This window comes from Sceloporus occidentalis, unplaced genomic scaffold (genome assembly GCF_023333645.1).
Source record: "Sceloporus occidentalis isolate IW3139 unplaced genomic scaffold, rSceOcc1.0.p SCAF_78, whole genome shotgun sequence".
NCBI classification, from domain to species: Eukaryota; Metazoa; Chordata; class Lepidosauria; order Squamata; family Phrynosomatidae; genus Sceloporus; species Sceloporus occidentalis.
The window spans coordinates 3,052,296-3,073,015 of NW_028317058.1; the positions used below are offsets into that span (position 1 = coordinate 3,052,296).

The 20,720-nt window shown below is 40.8% G+C and overlaps 1 protein-coding gene across 4 annotated transcripts in view; it reads right to left on the reverse strand.

Moving 5' to 3' along the window:
- Positions 1-797: 797 nt before the first annotated feature.
- The window catches only part of LOC149285523 (zinc finger SWIM domain-containing protein 6), a 46,528-nt gene continuing 26,605 nt past the window's right edge, over positions 798-20,720 (reverse strand). The window contains exons 5-16 of one of the 4 annotated variants that reach the window (XM_089495246.1): positions 19,021-19,171; positions 10,028-10,207; positions 9,348-9,524; positions 9,267-9,271; positions 9,004-9,148; positions 8,422-8,568; positions 7,219-7,479; positions 6,693-6,828; positions 5,131-5,288; positions 4,001-4,164; positions 3,229-3,310; positions 798-1,660 (exon numbers count right to left, since the gene is read on the reverse strand). In XM_089495246.1, the coding sequence (XP_089351372.1) occupies positions 798-1,660; positions 3,229-3,310; positions 4,001-4,164; positions 5,131-5,288; positions 6,693-6,828; positions 7,219-7,479; positions 8,422-8,568; positions 9,004-9,148; positions 9,267-9,271; positions 9,348-9,524; positions 10,028-10,207; positions 19,021-19,171 (2,469 nt within the window). Of the gene's footprint in view, positions 1,661-3,228; positions 3,311-4,000; positions 4,165-5,130; positions 5,289-6,692; positions 6,829-7,218; positions 7,480-8,421; positions 8,569-9,003; positions 9,151-9,266; positions 9,272-9,347; positions 9,525-10,023; positions 10,208-19,020; positions 19,172-20,720 lie in introns of all 4 variants that reach the window. The other 3 variants (XM_089495247.1, XM_089495244.1, XM_089495248.1) reach the window with 3 other exon arrangements.

Genomic DNA, 20,720 nt, shown 5'->3' on the forward strand with positions numbered 1-20,720 from the left:
AAAACCAAGCTACTGCAGCTTCAAGTATTTGCATTACATAGAATATTTTTTTTTATAAATTAGTTAATGTTATACTTTGTTTTCAATATTCAGACATATACTATAATATATATACAGTACAATAAATGCTCTCATTTTTTTCTTGATAATCCCTGAGAATGTATTTTGACAGCCGCTTAAGTTTCCACGTGCACAAGCGTTGGGTGCCATGCTTCTAGATGAACAGCATTGCAAAAGCCACAGAATCAGCCTTTTTTTTTTTTTTTTAATTAAAAAATACTAATATTTTAGGGTTTGCTTGTTGTGTTAAATAGGTTAAAATGTAAGGATGAGATGCAGAAGGGTAAAGCTGGATCCATTCGAGGTACCTGTCACAGGATGAAGGTTGTATTTGAAGTTTGGTTTTTTTTTTTAAAGGATTTTTTTTTTGTTTTTCAATAATTATTTTAAAGCCATTGCGTTTTTGAGGCTGTGAACAAATACAGAAGGAGGAGAGCTACGTGGCCTTTCACCACTTGACAACATTTACTCAGTGTAAACCAAACCTTGAATTTCTCTCACACACACAGATAACTGGAAAACAGAACAAAAATAAGGAAAAAGAAAACAGATACGCAAACTTTCACAATATGACAATTTAGTTTTGCAAACGCAATATAACTATACACATAATACCGGTGTGGCTTTTTTTTGTATTGTTTTGACATTTTTTCTTCTTAAGTTAAAAAGGATAAAAAGGCAGGCTCAAGTAAAAACAAACCTTCCCCTTCCCACCCAGCCCCATTCACACGTTGTCATCAACCAAATCGTTCACGGACCAGCATCATCAGTTTCTTTTTGCCTTTGTAGATCTGTTTTAGGTTGTCAATGAACTGTGTAAACTGAATGTGTCCGTCGTGAGCCATTAAAAAGGTCTCTCGGGCCTTGCTAAGAAACTCTATAAATTCACTGTAGTGTCTAGGGCTGATGTGCGTGAGCCGCGAATGCGTTGTGTTTATGTAGGCCCCAATTGTGGCATCCAAAAGCTGTCTCAAAGGGGATTTGTCCAGTGACATAAGCTTGCCAGAGTTCCTTCGCCCATGAAGTCCCACCATCCCAGGAGTGGTCAAAGTGCACCTGCGCAGAATGTCTGAAAGTACTGTTGCACACTTGACACTTGTGACTACAAGAGGTATTATCGCTGCTAGCTCATTTTTCCCGAGGGAGTGGCTGAGAGCACAAGCCCACAAAACGTCATTAATGGCAGGGTGAGTATCCTGGTTGTAGCTCAGGTTCAAATGCGTCATGGCCAATGTAGCCAGTTTATAGGCCCTCATGGGATAACCACGGTGCTCCATGTACCGTGCTATTGTAAAAAGTTGTGTGTAGCTCATGCCGGTCGTAGCAGCATCCAGGACAATTTGGTAAGCTGTCTCAAAAGCTATGTGATCCTTTTCACATAAAGTAAGTGCTGACAGGGCACAGTTTTGTGGGTCCTTCATCGCACACTGGAGTGCAAGCGTCCTAGCACTGCCTGCCAGCTTCTCCTGTTGATGGCAGTCGAGGTGCAAACGGACAATGGTGCTGTTGGACATAACTGTTGTAGCAACAATACTAGTGGCCTCTGTTGGAGTGAAGAGTGTAAACCAACTTTGCATGATGCTGTCCAGTGCATATACCCCTGGCAAAAAAAACCAAACACATAATATTATGCCATTTTATTTCACGAAACATAGAAAGTGACAAACAATGGCTCTATATACCTCTGTTTCTATTAGTCTTTGTATTCCAAGTCTGATGTTAGCTGTGGCAGTGTATAAAACAGCTGTTGGGAAAATATAATAGGTTGCACCCAACATAAACATAACACCGTGTCTAACCACCCAGTATAGAAACACGGAGTTTGATGGCAGGGCAGAACCATCTAGTCTGTCCGTTTTTCCAGATAAAGAGACTCTGGCCTCAATTGGTCCTCAATTTTGCCTTAGATTCACAATAGCTTTAAGTCTATTCAATGCTTGTTTCAATTCCCTCACTGTATTAGCCTCTTCCTAAAACTTCCTTACATTACATCTAAACCTCTGACCCTCCTTCCTGGCACTTTCTTAAATCCCTTTAGGTATATAAACATTTCGATTGCATCTCCTCTTCTTTCCTCCAAGCCATGCATATTGAGATACCTTCCACTTTCCTGATAATTTATATCCAGCAAATCATTAAACATTTTAGTAGCCCTCCTCTGAACTGTCTCCTCTATATCAATATCCTTCCGGAGATGGCGTCTCCACAATTGTGAATGCAGTGTGAAAAGAGATCTGTAAAAAGGCCAAACCACCTTCCTTTTCCTGCTACTAATGCCTCTCTTGCTATACAACCCAGTGCCTTTCTCACTTTTTTCTGACACTTTATTGCCTGCATACCTTAAGTCATCAGAAATAATTACTCCCAAGTGCAATAACTTCAACCTTCTGTCTACTGTCACTCAACGATTGCCTTATCCATTCAACTATTTTAACACCCAAGCCCAAACACTGCACATATACAACTTATTTAGAAGCCTTCTATGAGGGACCAAGTCAGATGCTCATCTCTGGTCTATTGTAATCAGTCAAAAAAACAAAGCTATAATAGAAAAACAAAGAAACCACCTTCACGTGTAGATGTGTAAATAAAAAAAAAATAAAAAAAAATAAATATATATATATATATATATATATATATAAATAAATACCCTACACGTTCAGCTGCTCCCAAATAACACTCCTCACAAGTGTTCAAAAAGTCAATATAACGTGAGAGGGGCGCATGAACATGTGGAGAAAACAAAACATACAAAATAGTGTAATAAATTCTGATCAGAATTTGTTACACTATTTAGTATTTTTTGTTTTCTCCACATGTTCATGCGCCCCTCTCTCGTTATAGTAAAAAAACAAAGCTAGTTTGACAAGACCTCCCGGCAGTAAACCTGTGGGGTTTCTGATCTTGCATGCCATTAAAATATATATATTTATAGTACAGTACAGAGTAACAAAGGGGGTTATTTGATTCCACTAACTTAACTTACTAAACTAAAATATTGACAAGAATGGTAACTTAAGATTTTCCATAAGTGGACATTTTTCTTTTGTGCTTATTTGATATATACAACAGTAAAACTCAGAACTGCAAGTCTTGGGTGGGTTTCAGCTAGTTTATTCAAGCAGTGTATTTTGAATTCTTTTTCCAGCTAAGATGCTTAATACATACCCACTTCAGTTGCACATGTTACCAGCCATCTAACCATTTCACGACGTCGCCAATTTAAAGTGGAAAGCGTCATTCTCATTACCTAGAGGGCAGAAGAGGTTGAAACATTAGTTATCCTGTTAATTGGGACGTGACAGACCAAGAGAGCTGTCCATTTCTAATTTACTAGCAGGCATAAATATTTACCCACATCCCCTACCATCTCCGTATAAATCAATGCACGGTTTCACTATAAAAACAGGTATTTATAGCACCTACTGTGAATGCATTCTTATCAATGGATTCCGCGGTGATGCTAACAATGTTGAACATTTCTTACTTCGGAATCTTGCAAAAAAGTACACTATGTGCTACCGATGAATAAAACATAATTCTGCGTACTAGTGGCGAGTAGCATAGAACAGTTTAGTGTTGTAGAAACTTCTGTGTTTTATTCCTTTTATAATTCTTGGTAACAGATTTCCTATATGATGTTCTGACATTTTTAACCAAACATCTTTTAAGAAAGCAAACATATCAAACGAAATTAAATATTTAACATTTATGTGTTTTGAACTAATGGTCCTCCTGTTACCTGTACTAATTATAAAACTTGTCACAAGAGATCTGTCTTATAAGCAGAGCATTAAGGTGCATTGCAGCTCTTATTTATTACCCCATAATCCACATGATCAAATAGAGCCATGAACTGATATATGTAAAGTTTATTGTTTTAACCTAGTTGACAAATTATAGATAAAAATGGAAAATTGTACAAATAAGACAAACAAACCTGAAGGCCCAGTTCCAGGGACACTTTTAGAAGCGTTATATCTGGCAAGCTGTCCATTAATGTTGCTATTTTAAATGCATCCTGTGCAAGTTTGAAAATATGCGATGAGGAGTGGATGTTTTTCTGGATGGACTCTAACACTGTTTCCAGCCTCCTAACATCACCTGCAAGATAGAAGAAAGATTGACTTGTTGAAGGACGTAACGTTGGAACACAAGTGTATGAGATCAAGAAGCCATCTGGATCTCTTGTATATTTAGATGGTATATTGGTAACTGTTGCACAGGTAAGGCAGACTGTATTTACACACGTATCCCTACGTATCAAGTAATAGATCTGTCCTTACTCAATATTTCTGTGTCCACCACTTCACCTACTAAATTCCTAAAACTCAACCCCAATATATTTTATGTATGGTCTTAAATCTTGGGTACTCTTAATTGCTTGAAATTTTCTGCAGTCAATTTGCAAATAAAAAAAAAACCAAAAAACATTTAATTTAAAGATCATCATACATCTGTAAACTTTCAGCCACAACGTAGAACAAAAATGGATAAAAACAAATAACTTTATAAAGCCACCGAGAACAAAATTAGAGGCAGACATAACAAAATAAGGAGGATGAGCTCTGAACACTCAGAAAACGCAGAACATACTAGGGTGCATATAAATATGAGGTCATGTATTACTGTTTCCCGGACTCATATACAGCAGGGTTGCCCACATATCCAACAATGCTTCCAGCTTGCCCTGCAGTCTCTGGGTGAAATCTAACTTCCCCAGGCCATCTTCAACCTGTTGGGGCACACTGTTCCCCCTCCCATTTAAAGTTGTCTAAAGCTTACCCCTTTCACAAAGCCATTGCCCAGAAAAAGGATCAAGTGATCAGTATACCTGTGAGCCTCAGACTGCCCAGAGCTCTCCCACATCTGGGAAATGCACATTGAGCTCTATTTGCCAGTCATGGGTAGACGAGAGATGACCTTAATGTGCATGGGTCAGGAGGAAGCAGAGAACAGAGGCTCACACAAAGCAGAGCGATAGCCACACAACTGAGCTGCCATCATAATTAAATGTTAAAAAGAATAGAACTCCACCAATGTTTATCGCACTGCAATGAATGGACTCACCTTTGGCTGCTGTCAGCATGGTAGATGCCAGCTCACACTGTTGAGACTCAATATGACTCAGGGTGAACCAGCGGGGGTAACGGTTAGGAACTACTGAGGCAATATGGTGTGGCCGGGACATGTCACCTGTAGGAGCCGTGGATTCCAGCACTAGCAGCCTGGAGAAAGAGGACAGTGTTTTAGTATTGCTCTCAAACCCATTACTTAAAGGTCAGTCACTGGACTGGATTTAATAAACAAGGCAATTTCCCCAGAGCCTTCAGTTTATTGGATCCAGTCTGCTGTGCCTTATTCAGCGTTCGGTACTTATTGACCGTCCCTGATGTTCCTGCCAATAGGTCACACGGTTTATTAATGACGGGTCAAAGAAAAATGGCAACAGGCAAACTAGAATCTTAAACACAGAAGATTCAGAATGCACAGGCACACAAATCTAACGAAGGAGAACGGAAAATTAAGCAGCAAGAAGTTGATTACAAACAGACTTGGTGTCTGTGACTCCATAAAGTATAGATTTCCACCAAATGCAAAACACACAAGTGATAAGCATTTTAAATCGGCACTTATACGGCTCTCCTTGATGCCAGAGAAAATGTATATGCAATTAAAACCTAATATCTTGCAACTATGCTTAAGTCCACATGCAGCAAATATCATAGGGATGTTTTTAGTGATAATGCATGTTCACGTACCCCAATTTATCGTATTAGCACTAAAGCATTACAAGTACACCCAACAATAAATATTATACTCATTAAATAAGAATCCATGCCAATTTAAAGAAATTCCTGTATAGATTAAGATGCACTATACATGGTATTTATACACATTTAAAAAGTTGTTCTGTGTACCTTAAACACAAACAACCCCCTGAAATAAATAACCCCGAAGATTTTAAAGAAAAAAATTCAACCACAATTAGGTAGTTAAAAAAAAAAAAAAAAAAAAAAACATGAAAAAAGTGCACTCAAGCTAAAGTGTTAAGTCTAAATAGTTACACAAATGAAGAAAAAAAAACCCACACTGAAAATATTTTCACATTGTGACTTTTTCACACACTTCCTATAATATCAGACAATAGTGTAACTTCGTAACTAGGCAGCATTCACCAAGGGAAAACCTCAATGGCCGTATCATAAAGGTTATGTCCACAAATTACATTCGGGTTCTCAGAAGAGTACAATGGATGGAAAGCCCCAATTAGATCCAGTCGACCATATTTATTAGACTCTACGTTTTCAAAAGGGGGAAAAAAAAAATCTAATTTTCAAAGTGCAATGAATTATTTAGCAAAGGTTTCGGTGGAAGGAGCTGTGTGATTAAACTTCGCTCATAATAGTCACACGTTCCAGAATTTCAAATGACTCCGTATTCCGTACTTAAATTAAAGTGTCAGTGTGATGATGTGCCCCGTGGTTTCTTAATTCACCTCCACCGAGCCAATCCCGGGGAAAGGTCTGGGTGTTTGCCTGGAGATGATCTCTACAGAAATGAACGGCACACGTGTATAAATCCCGCACATACACCGGGCTGTGTGCACAAAACCATGAAGCAATACATACCTCATTGCTCTCAGTGCAATTTTGTATGCTAATTCAGCATCGTGAGGTAGGAGGGAGGTGAAGAGATACTTGGCAAATGTGTGCATTGGAATACTCTCTCGATGGATAATTTCACCCAGACCACTGTATGGACCAGCTGAAGGGAGAAAGAGAAAGGGTTAATTGTTTGTGATTTAACAGACTTGCAGGAAAACAAGAATCTAAAATCCTCTCCAATAAAAGAAAAAATAATATTCTTAAATTACATTACAATAGAGGATGACGATAGAACACCTAAATTAATTGTCAAATGAAGGATATCTTTTTTGAAAATTACCTGGCACAAAAACGTTATCAATTTTAAATCAGGTATAGAAATGTACCTGTATTAGATGTACTAAGAAAGTTAGACCTACACCAACAAGTGCATGATGATCCAAAGATGGGGAAGACTTTACTGATTATGACCCCAATTACAGCCAACGGTTCACCCGTGTTGGATTCAGTGTGGTATGACCCACGAGCTTTAGAGCATTGACCTCCGTACCTTCTAATAGGAAGACTGCTTGCTTTCGAAAGATTTTTACTAGCGTATCGTCCAGTTCGATTTCTTGCAGTTTAGAAATGAGCTGCTCCTCGTTCCGACACACCTTCTCTTGTGCGTACAAACCGTCTGGCATTATTCTCTGCTGTCCTAGTCCTATTAGCGCTACCTCCACGGCCAGCGTTAAGTAGGATTCTCCTTCTTCTAAAAACTTGTGGGGAGACATATGCTGATAATCCACAGATTTGCAATGCCCGAACACGTCTGTACATAAAGCAAACAAATTGTCAGGGGGGAAAAAATTGCATAATAGAGGAATTGATATTCTATTTTTGGGATGCATATAGTGAAATCAAGAAATCACATCAATAAACATTAACATGTTTTAATCAATTTTACACACTTTGTACTGGGTGATATTATCTACTTGACTGTGGACCTTTCATTGTTCCTTAACTTATTCTGAAACCAGCAGGTGGAAGTTTCTCTGTCTGCAGGTATGAAGCATGTGTTACACATTAAACGCTAAGACAGGGGTTTGGCTGATCATCTAACTCCTGATGAGCAGTGCTTTACTATACAAAATATCCACTGGATTTATGCAAACGACCCTATATAATAAAAGACACAAAGAAAACGCCAGAAATATAACCGAAATATATTACTAGAAAATACGCTGATCCACCATGCAACAAAAACCCCAAACATGTGTATCGTGTCAGCTTTAGAAGCATCAAATGCTCAACGCTTTCAAAGAATCATCTAACAAAGGGTTATGGAGTTTGGTTGTACGATTTACATTTTGCAATTTTGGGATGGCCTAGCACTATACAGAAATCAAAATAAAGAAATTTAATTTCCTGGCTGAAGCTGTGCAGGCTGCAGCATAAAAGCCGCGCACAATGCCTCATGACAAATCTCAATAATACCTCCTTAGAACTTAATAAGAGCTGCGGCTGGAACACTATCAATCATTCATTACTAGCAGTGGGTATCCGGGGTAATTTATTGAAATTGTGGCACGCCATACGCCTTGTGCTCAGCACTGACACTCATTTGTGTCAGAATTATTTGATTAAACCTGAATTCAGTTATGAAACATTAACTGTTTTACCAAATGTACCTTTCTGAAAGAAATAATTGACAGTCCTGTCTCTTAATTCAAATAATACCATGGGAATGCCATTACACTATTTTGATTGTTACCTGTAAAATCAGAGAACCCATGGAATCCGTCATCATCAGCTCTGCAGGCTTCCATGAGGCTACTGAACAGCGTACCGATAGGATCCAAAGGATGGCCAACCCAGCCTTCAAGATTTGTTATGGATGTTAAGCCTTTGTGTAGAAGCTCTATTGTCAGATAAAAAATATAATAAAATCAACACAAGCAGTGTGAAGGGTCATTAAAATTGAAGCAGAGTTGCTTTATATAAACTGTGAAGAATTAAACCTGTTTATTAAAACTTGACAGTGAAGGCAGTCCAAGAGAGAAAATCAAGCCAGATTTTGTGATCATTTACTCCAGTAAGCTGGGCATGTGGCCTTTAATTACACTCTTTACTATAAGCAAAAGTTGGGTTTTTTTTCCGACCTCACTGAAAAGCCCAAATATTGTGTGATGTGTCTTTTGTAGGGTTAAGAAGACTATACATCAGAAACTAGGATTTCATCGGTTTTATGTTAAATATGTTAATCGACTGAATTCTCATTAAAGTTTGCCCCCGGAGCGAAAAGAACACAATGTACCAGAAGACAGCTTCACTTTCCAACAGGCTTGTAGCTTACCTTTCTTCTGGATTCGAAAAAGGTCCATCCGTTTCTGCTGCTGCCGCCTTAGCGTGTTGACAATGGCTATTGCTAGTCGGAGGGCCTCTCGTGGGTAGCCATGAGACCTCAGTGCATCCACCCTTGCACATGCGGTTGGGACATGCTCTAGGGGTAAAACACAGAGCATTCATGTAGCCTTCTTCAAACAGATTTTCCCCATGCTACATGGTTTGATATCAGAACAAAATCAGCGGTTATTATGAAGTATTTCATCCACCCACTTCTCCTCCCGAATTAAAACTCTATAGAATTTTAAACAAAGCACCAAGTCACTGAAGCATCTTCATGGTTGTGCAACTTACCGTGCCAGAGGGGCCACCCACGAGAGTCAAAGAGGGAGTTTTCAGTGTCGTCATGGTAACAGTAGTTGGTATAAAGGTCACTGCTGATAATGTGCTGCAAGTGACTATCTTGCCAGTGAAGATCGCATGCCTCGATGGCTCGTGTGAACACTGTTCGATGAGGTCTGTGCGATGAATCTGTTACGATGGAAGGAAATAGTCTTTCACACGTTTCTCAAAAAAAAAGTTGCTTTTGTAGGAATCAACAAAATTTGCAAAAATGGCACAGTCATAGCGATGTGTAGTGCCCCTCCAGACGAAGCCCAAGTGTCAGGACACAGACGCACAAGCCTACAACATGAGGTCAACAGTGAAAGCATGAATGACTGGTCCAGGGGGCATTAGCAGGGAACCCAGGAAGACTTTTGGAGCAATCAATGAGTCTGTAAAGGGAGGCTAGGAAATAGTGGGCAGTTTCAGATTACAAGGAAGATGTAATCAACAGTAAGCATTCCAAATGATTTAAACTAAATATCCACTAGTGCGTGAGAGTGTTTTCGGCAGCTCTGGGCTGTCCCTTAGAAACTTCACACATGGTCGTATTTATAAAAGAAGTGGAGCCAAACCGACCTGGGATATTTATACAGTGAGTGAACAGAAGCGCGTATGCGGGGGTACTTTTTACAGGAGGTTTCACTCACCCTGGTTGGCATTTCCAGCCTGAGGCAAAGCATTGGTTAAATTGGGCAGCTCATTTCCATGGTTCCCGTCTTCCCAGGGACACACATCAACACTGTTCCATTTCTTCAGCTGTTTCAGCCAACTGGCCTTCTGCTCCGGTTTGCAGTGGGGATTTAAGACTATACACATCCAGAGGGCACCTAACAGAGGGGGAGGGGAAAAAAACTGGATTAAACAACAAGAAAGGAAAGAAAAGGGTCATTGTGACACTTCCGACTCCCAGCACAGCCTTGATGTGATTTTGCGTCAGCTCTCTTCAAAATATAAGAATACAAGGCCGGAGGGCCCTGTTCATGCTGTACTAAAATTTGAAAATAAGGGCCGCATGGCATTTGATCTATACAGAGCAACTCCTACTAATCACTTGGTGGATCAGTTTAACTCTGTGTGACAGAGGCCCGCTGCGGCACACTGCGGATAATGCTCAAAGGTTTAAAAAGCTGCATGTAATGTACAGAGACTCGCGGTAAAATAGTCACCGGAATAGATGTATAGCGGCAACAAAAGGCATGGCAAGAGCATGAATCCTCTGGAAGGGCCAGCTACGTGAATAACTGTGCGCAAGCAACGTTAAGAGCAAGAAAAAAGCAAAATCATTGATATCTATACGTGAAAAAGATATATTAAGATGGTAAAACTAACAAGAACTGTTATATAGCCTATTAAGAGGTCTGAGTTTTTCAACTAATCCATTTACATGTAAAAATTATTTTCCTAATACCCAATTTAGGGTAATTTTGAACATTTTCCGCACCCGAAGAGTAGCTTATTTGCGCAGATTAGCAATGTTCTTCCAGAGGAACAGAGATAAATGCAGCAAGATGTCTGCATACAGATCTATACATCCATATACACAGCCCTAGATGCGCAGAACGCAAAGGGCTGACAGGAGACAATACGTCTGGACTCCGCTGGACAAACGCGAACAAAAGCACAAATGATTCAAAGTCTAACTTCGAGCCCATATGCCGGTCTCATACCATTCAGTGAAATCTCAGCCGCACCACTCCATTCCAACCCCATTATTTTCACAATTAGGTTAACGGAGAAATTTGTTTAACATTCTCCTTTCCTTTGAAGAAGTCGGGAGAGAAATCTAATTTGCGCTGACATTTCACACATACCACGGGTTCACAATCTGAATCCCTGACACTGTATAACTGCACAGCCTAAATGCATCGGGGGATGAAGCAACCCAATTTTCACAGACATTTTTTTTTTAATCAGTTGTCTCTTCACCAACGTGAACTCTGACAGCGGCGTGAAGATGTCTGAAAGTGCTTTTCAGCAACACTTCTTTTGCTTATTAAGAATGCGTTTTGCACACTTGAAGAGATCTGCTCAATCAGTCGGACAATCCGCTGGAAGAGATGAATCAAGGAGAAATCGCAGATCAGGCACATCTGAGGAGGACAGGAGAATAAGCTCTGTCCTCCCCCTTCCATCCTGTCCAAAACGCATCTAGTACAAGAAAGCAAATGTCGAAAGAACACACACATTTACATGTATATACGCATGTCTTGTTTACGTAAGCAAACAAAACAGGTAAGCAGCTTATGCTAACAATACTAGCTGAAGAACACCATGATGAGTCCTTGCATTGCAATGAAGCTAAGCCATTAAAGTGCTACGCTGTATGGACATCATGCTATTACCCTGAGAGGTCATGCGTGTTTTCATACTGATGAGACCAGTCCCCTGTAGTGACAAGTTAAAGGGCTGAGGGTGGGGCGGGGGATGGGATAAGAAAAAAAAAAATGACTTGCCCATACAAGAACAAGGAAGATAAAGAACAAACCTTTAGGCATTGTAAAAAATGTGAAATCGGGATTCATCACAAATTAAGCACTGACCTTGAGTGAAGTACAAACAGGCACTCAGTTAACGGGACCCACACTGATCAATGAACAAAATATATGCAGCTAATAAGTGATTTAGAATAATAAACTGATGCGATCCAATCAAGTGACACGTTAGGGATAAATGCAAGAGAAGGTAAAGGACCTGAAACAACCTCTTTGGAAATATTTAGAATCAGGCTACTAAAAAAATCCCCGACTAAGTGGGAGCCTGTGGCAAGGGCTTACACAATCTGACATCAGCGACGCACACTTGGGTTCACGAACATGGCTGTCACGCACTCGCTTTAAACAGGGACATTCATAAGAATAGTAACAAATAGAGCCTCGGGAAGGCATCTGTCGCAGAACCATCCACAAGAGCCGTAAGGTAAGCCTCGGATTATTAATAAAATTGGATCAAAGATCAATACCGCACATATGCCGTACTAAGCCCCTGTCTTGCCAAAGCAGGCAGTGTGGTTATATTTCCCGTACAAAAGGACTGAGCAGTTCACCACTTCAAATATGGAATCTATTCTCGTCTGTCTTTTTTTTTCATATAACTCTTTGATCTTCTGGCGCTTCTTTACATAAAGCCTATGTTGCGCTCCCGAGGGAAGGGAGTCTCTGAATAAACTGATCCGCAGCAATCACCATACATTGCTACCACATGGCATTAGTTAAACAATTTTAACTCCATTTCTGGGGAATTAATCTGTTCAAAGGTTGCGTTTAAAAATGTAATGGGATCTCCCAATCCTCCTGGAGCTGGAGTACGGACACATATTTACTTATCTTGATGGGAAATTGCCATAAAATTATGCCCTACGGTTCACTAAAGCCCTTTCTTCCTCTAGATTGTAGACCAGATAAAATCACTAGCCTCTGCTTCCGAGTGTATTTCAGCATTTACCCGTCTCTTATAAAGGAATTTAGTACCCTTAAAAGCCGCAAAAACTTCTATAGCAAAAAAACATCTAATCCTGCCACAGCTTTAGCATTCCTCAAACGGTTAAGTAAACTAATCATTGATATACTATATTTATTGTACATTTTTTTCAGTTTATTCACTTATAATGAATCAGCTAAAACACAAAAATTCAACCAAACATATTAAGTGACTATTTGTTTTTGAGATCCGGCAAATGTTATAAAAAATAAATAAAAAATAAACTAAAAAGTTTCAAAATGAGAAAAAAGGGAAAAAAAGCTCAGAGTTACATTTCTTGCCAGAACTCCCAACATTAGCTTTCTAAGCTCTCTATTTTGTGACCGTTTTGAGATCACCCTCCTGGCATCCATGTGCCGAGGTTCCGGCAGATACAAGTTTCCTGCTCCCGATTCGAAGCCAGAGCTGTAAATGTGAAGCCATTTCCACATAAGCCCCTTTGTTATGCGACAGATTTTGAGGGCTGGCTTTTAAAGGATTTCAAAGCATCCAGCAGAGTGGGAAGCCTTATTATTTGTACCATTCAGAAAGCATTCAAAAGAAGAAGGGGGGGGGGGAGTGTTTTCCAGATAAGACAATTTGATGGCAGCAGCATTCCTAACACAATGTTAACTACATGTTCTCCTTCTGAGGTTCTGTTACCCTGCTCTTCGCACAACAGCACCAGAATCTCTCGGGGAAGCAGGTAAAGGACCGTATACCGTATGTATAGGCATCTCGCAATTCTCCAGCTGCTGAGAAAATGTAAATTGCATTGTCCAGGTACCAGAAAAGCCACGATCATCTGCTAGTAGCTACACCAAGTACAGAGGAGACCTGTAGGTGGCCTCACAACACCTAGAAAAGGCAGGTTACCAGCCGCCGATGAGCTACGCGCCGCACTTCCGCCTGCTTTAAACCTTCCATTTCTCTAGTTGCTTGTGGATTGTGAAATCTCCAGATCCTTTACTGGAACTGCATTTCTCAGCTGTTGGAAAGAACCAAGCAGATGAAAAGCCACAGGTGGGGGAGAGATACAATTTTACCGCTCCACACCAACGGCTCCACACCAACGTTCTATTAATGGTTTATTTTATTCCCAGCCTGAGACATCGTCTTGCCTGTAAAGCGACGAGGCAAAAGATTTCTTTTTTTAAGCTTCAAATCCTTGCGTAGGTTGATGTAGAGATTTGTGCAGAACATACTTTGAATGCATTTCTTGCTCATTGACCTCTTCAGCCCGGCACAAAATAGTCTAAAGGAGGAAAACTACATGGATGGGGTAGCGATTTCATGAACAGTCTATCAAATCAAAATCCAGTAAGACTGTAAGCCAGTGAGAAAAGCAAACATTCGCTTTAACATCATAAATTAACCCTATTAATTCTCCTGCATATTACGATCTGGTGCCAATGCCATCATTCAGAGAGCGCCGCTTAGATGAAGGACTGGGAACCAATAATAGAACTACAGTTATAGGTAGCTGGAGGCTTTTCTGGGATACTTTGGGTAATTACACCTTCTGCCGGTCTCCGATTATGGGCTTTAACATTCTCCCTTCCCTTTGTGATCCCTGTCATAATTAGAATATAAAGTATTGAAAAATCCATTATTCATAAACATATGCGTTAGGAGAGTCTGCGGGGCTGTCCTATAAAACCTACCTAAGCCAAAACTGCTATGTGATGAACTACCAGGATTCCCCATTGTACAGCGATGGGGAATATGATGGAGCTATATCAATAGAAAATACAAAAAAAAAACCAAATGGCGGTTCTTTCTGTAGCTAAAATTTTACTCCGATGCGGTAGGAATTTAAACACCTATTTCCGAGAAGCTGTAAACTGTCTCTAAAAACACAAAATATATATAATTAAAAAAAAAGCAGCCATCCCCATAGGAACGCTCGGCGTGATGTACAATTCTAACACTAGTGTGTTCACATTTGCGCGGTGTCTCTATTTTGAGACCGGAGCCCTGGCTTCATTTGTGAGATTGTTTTGAAAGCCGTCTGCAGAAAGAACCACTTCTAAAGGCCACGGTTCTTGGAAGAACAGAACGTTTCATTTTGCTCTAATTCATTCTATTACAGAATTAAACCGTGATGTATTGAACTTGACAAGTGCTTCATGCCGACTGCATTGTGCATGATAGTATAATCACTCCCCATGCATTTCGCGCTGGCTGGTTGATTAATGCAATGGATTTCTGATGGCAAGGGGGAGCCCTATGCCTCCCGAACGCTGCAATCTATTTACGTGGCTGGGTGGGGGGTTGGGAGCGCCGGAAGCGGCTAGGTAATGTAAGACCACAGAATGATACCCAAGCAGTTTATGGCTCTTCTCTTAGTGTCTATTTCTGTAACAATATCTTTCGACAGAAAAAAAGATTGGATTATTACGTGTATTTTTGGCAATTCAGACTGTCTCGCTAGGAAAGTGTGTGTGTGCGGCTTAATGCGATTCATAAGAAACCAATCTAACGCATTCAGCAGCGAATTCAAAACAAAATCCAGCCAAAAATAGGAAACAAATTAAACCCGGAAATTGTGCCTTTTCAGTTTATCTGACATTTTCCTGTTTGTTGTCAATTGTAATAGGAGATTATATACAGCATGTTAACAAAAGGTGATGTATATATTCCTACATCTTGGAACATCAAGTTATAATGGAACTGCCTCCCATCAGAAGCAGCAACACGTCGTTTCTGTTTCATTATATCTCCAAAGATTTATTTATTCAATTTTTAAGGTTACAGAGAGGGTGAAAAACATATAGAAGAGCCTCCCAGCAGATGCGGTAGAAGCTAATACAGTATGGGATTTAAATGTGGAGTGTTTACATCTACATCAGGAAAAATTGGGCAGGCTAGACGGGCGTAACGGTTCTCATCTGCCAAGTTCTTAAAATAAAGGTAAAAGTATAGGGGAGAAATAGGAATTCTTGATCAATTAAAAAATAATTGACATAATATTTGGGTGAAAAAATACTATTTAATTAGCAGGTAAAAACCTGGTATTCGGTAACGTGAGCGCTAACAAGCAGCCGGACCTGTCAATTCACCAAGCCATAGATACCGGCATTGAATTCGTTTACATGACTCTTACTATCAAATTAAACTTCTGGGATTTCATTGAAACACGTTCAGCTTTATTAAACTGACAATGAACGGCCTCGCTTTGAGAACAGTAGCCGTACCAATTATAGCTTGCTTTAAGGTTGTCAAGAATAACGATTCATTTGCGGCCCGATGAAAGCTGGCTGCGCTTTACAGGTGAAAAGAACGCGGGGACTTCTTCGTGTAATTTGTCACTTACCTTTTACTAAACAGACACTTAAGTTACAGGAAAAGACAAGTGGGGCGTTTAGTTTAAATATAACCCCAATACTGAAATTACATATAACATCCCAGTCATTGAGCCCCGATGGTGACGTGTGACGCTTGCATTCAGGTCCTTCATTCTCGACGTGGGTCAAAGGCTTCCTTCCTCGGTGAGATGTGTGCACAAGACACCAATTTCATTTCTTATTTACCTTTTTCTCCATAATAAGCCAACGTAGAACACAAAAAGCATAACTCTGTAGGCCCCTTAGAACACGCAGCCTACTTGGTTAAAAATCCATTGATGTCACGGGAAATCACGGGCGACAAAGGTTTCCGGTCACATGGGTGTCATAATACGATACGGTTCTTGTAGGCAAACATCTCCAGAGGTTGGCAAACAACGCGTTCGATCCTCTTCCACTCGTGGGAAACATTTTGCTTCCGTGGCTGTTGATGAACTATGCTAGAGGCGGAGGGGGAAAGGCAACAAATGGCCTTTTTGGTGGACCTTTACGTAAATCTCTCAAACTTAAAATTTCAGATGCTACATCTGTCTTCTGGATTTGGAATGCGTATAATATTGGACACAGACACAAAAGGTGACAAATCTAGTTAATTATCATGATAAGCCCTCCTCCTGAATCTCTAAACTACTAACACCGAGCTTTCTGATTTTGCCCCAGGGTTTTTGGGTTTGCAGCATTGGGTTTTATACAATGCAGTACAGGGCGTTTTCTACACAAATGCACAGCCGCCGCCAAATTAAAATTTATTAGCAGCAAATTAAATTACGTCAATGGTCCTCTATCCTTGGAGAACAGAAACAAACATAAGTAGACGTACTTTACTGGGAAAATCTAAAGCCAAAAATAAAGGCGCGTGCCGGAGATTTCACGGTTTGTTCCTCTTCGCGGCAGATCGGACGTTCTCCTTGTCCTCGCTCTGCGCGGCCTTCTGTTGAGCAGCGGAGTCCTGCCATGAATGTTCTGGATTATCTATCCGCTCGCTGGCGCCGGTGTTGGGCGATACGGGGGGACAGAGACCTCACAAGCTGCTTCTTCTCGCCGGTATAGTGAAGAAATGCATCTAACACATTTCTCAAAAGTGACGCCAGCTCTGGAGATACGAGGAATTTAACCTATTTCCCTATCCACGAGTACGAAGCGGCTATGGAGAACACAGATTGCAAAAGGGCACTCGGTTTAACCCTTCCAGGAACAGGCAAACGCAATACTGAAGCCGTTAACCATGATGTAAGTGTTAAATGAGCTTAGTGACCAACTGCTATGGAGAAAATGTTTCCGCTCGTATCACAACTTATGAAATAAAAGGATAAAAACATTAAGGATTTTATTCCTTAATATTGGGCTTGTCATGCGTGGCACATTCAAAATCTACTACAACATAAACATACTGTGACATGCAGTCCGACTTCCCATTGGTTTAATGCAACAGCTCCAGATGTCGATTTCATTCTTTTCAATAAAATGGGATTTGATGCAACTTGCTATTGGTATTTATGGAGACGTTTGAGCTACAGGACCCATGAACTGGTGAGGTTACGACATACACTGGAACCAGAATCTCATATCCATTTAAGAAACACTGATTGGTAATCCGAGAATTGGTCGTAGAACCCCTGACGACTCTGAAAAGTATACGCATCATATGAAAAGCTCTAGAACAATGAATCCTAATATCATGGAGTCTATGGAAACATCCTTAGCGAGTTAGGGCCAAAGGTGGTTTTAAAGTCATGCAGCTTCGGGAAAAAAAAGGGCATTTAGGAATTATACCTGCAAGGGTCACAGATGTTCCACCTGTAACCTACCAATTTGGCAGAATAGTTGGCTTTGTCATTAGGTCTACAAGGAACATCCCCCATAGGATACCAGCATAGGGAAAATAAAAGTCCCATGAGTGACAATGTAAATATTATGCAACAGAACGTCTCTGGTGCTAATGGTGTGAAAGCATGAAAAATATGAAGTTTCAAAGAAATCATAAATGCAATAGGGGATGCAGCTCCATTTAACACCGCAGCAAGATTAACACCCGTCTCATGAACTCGCTTCCTAAATCCATTCCCGTCATATCGACGGACTCAGATCTTTAAATACCTGAACGGCTCCACACCGCCACATTCATTTTTAACACGATTTAAACCTACCATCAATCACATGCTTCTTTTCAGAAATAGTATCCCGCACAAACGCTGCTCAGCTGGTAAGGAAGACACGATCCTCTGTGATATTCCCCATCCGTTCACTATACTAATTTGGCACTAATTAACGTAAAAAGTCCAACGGATTCACAGTTCCAACAGCTTAACAAACGCAGTTATGGGGGGGGAGAGAGAACATGTTCTGCTGTACCGTGCGCCTCACAGAGGCCTCTTAGCCCAGATCACAGGCGATTCCCATGGCTGGCTCTCAACCCACCGCAGGGAAGTGAACATAGAGTTCCTGTATTAATATGCCAAATAACTCGCTGACAAATCACTGCCAAGTTGGCACCACAAGTGTTCATTATAACAGTAAACACATACAAAGGATTAAAGCTACAAAACAGAAACGGTTCCAAAAATGTAAACAGACAGAAACTGGGGGTGGTGGGGGATCGGCGCCCAAGCGGCTCACATTGTAAGTGGGGGAAGTTTAACGAAACGGGGAGAGCGGCAAACGGGATATCTGCCAGATGCGAAGAGGAACACAAAGGATGTCTGTCTACACAATGTATGGATCGCCCCTATACCCATTTCTATAACTGATGGGTCAGCAATGATTTCAATGGGCCAGGACTCTACAGGGATACATAGGACATTTTCTTTAACCTCTGGGTACAATAAAATGAAGGTTACCTAGTTCATCCCAGAGCTGCCTGTATTTGTCAGTCATTGCAGTGCCTTGTTGCCGCCATAGCGAGAGTCGAGGATCCGCCATGAACTGCTCAGTTATTAGCGTCAGCATGCGCGCTCCATTGGAGTCCCTCATCTTTAACATCTCCCGCACCTGTCAAACAAAAAGAAAAGTCAGAATTGGTGGATACATGCGCGCATCAAAGGCGCTGGATGCTTTCGTAGGGAACTTTCGCAACTCTATTCCGTGATCATCCCCGACAGCGCAGTAATTTTTTTTATTATTATTTCTCCCCGTGAGATGAGGGCAATCTTTCATTAGTGCGGCTCTTAAAGGCTGACATGGATTCATGCTGCCGGTACTGATCCTGAGAATCCAATTACATTAACCTTTTATTAGGCCAACAGACCATATTTGTGGCCTCAGAGATCTCTTAGAAAATGTATGTCCCAAAAGCTTATTTGACTTTTTCTGCACCGGCCAAATAAAAGATGTCAATTTTAACCGAAGACTCAATGCTGTCTCAACGTTGTCTTGGACTAATCCTGCTATATAGGTTGCTTGCTTTCAAGAAATAAATACTATTTTTGTGCGTCGTTGTGAGCAGTTTAGATGATATGATATATAAAGGGTTACTAATCACTTAGGGAATCAAACTGTGTATATACAAAGGTAGGACATGAATTTTAATGCTTGCCAATGGAGTGTTTTTTGATGCACAAACCCGATCCCTAGTGCGGTCTAACGTCCAAACCGTTCCCAGAAACAACTGATCAAGTCAAACCGCGCACCTTTTTTTTCCGTTGGGAAGACTGAACTGTCATGTGACACAAAAGCGTTTAACTAGAGAGTACAATGAATGTGTAAGTGGAACAGCAGCTTTAAGTAGCAGCAGTGAATACGTTCTGCTCTGCCCTTTTTCACATATGTAGGGATTTGATCACTTTCCTATATTGTTAGGTGATATGCGGCGTCCCTATACACAATACAGTAATGGCGCTTGCCTCTGGCCCCCTCCCCCCTCCCAGTTGTCCCAGTCACTGAACCTGGTCACTCATGAAAACCAGCTTTGTTTGAATGGGTGCACACTGGGCTCCTGCTTGCGCATGCTATTGATGCATTATTCCTGACAGCTGGTTTCAGGAATTGGGCCCAGCAGGCACCAGATAGGCGGACTGCATGTAATCCTGGGAAAGGGTTTCAGCGGCTATAAACCTGGCGAAGGGGAAGACCCCGGGGGGATTTCACAGACGCTCCACGTACAATACCGGAAAATAATGGGGAAAAGGACAAAACCTTTAATGAATTTTTATTATATTACCTTACGGATTACAGCTCTATCAACACAATAAGAGCGTGAGATCCGATAAAGAGCTGTATCCGGAAAAGGAGTGAACATGCGATGAGCCAGGTAATCTCTGGGAAATAAAAAGGGTCTCGCTAGATCCATGTCCAGGCGAACAAGTATGTCCCCCACCCAGAACCGTCCTGCCAAAAGCCCCACTTCAAATAACATACATCCCATAACCCTGTATTATATAACATACATATACTTCCATCACGTGAATGATAAACAGTTATGCCTTCCGGCTTCAGGTTTGGGTTTGGCAATAAGACAGCGGCCCTCGTGCTGCCCTGGAGCAGAGGCAAGTGGTGGGCAGCAGACACCATCAGCTATCAGCAAGTTGTATTATTAAAGGTG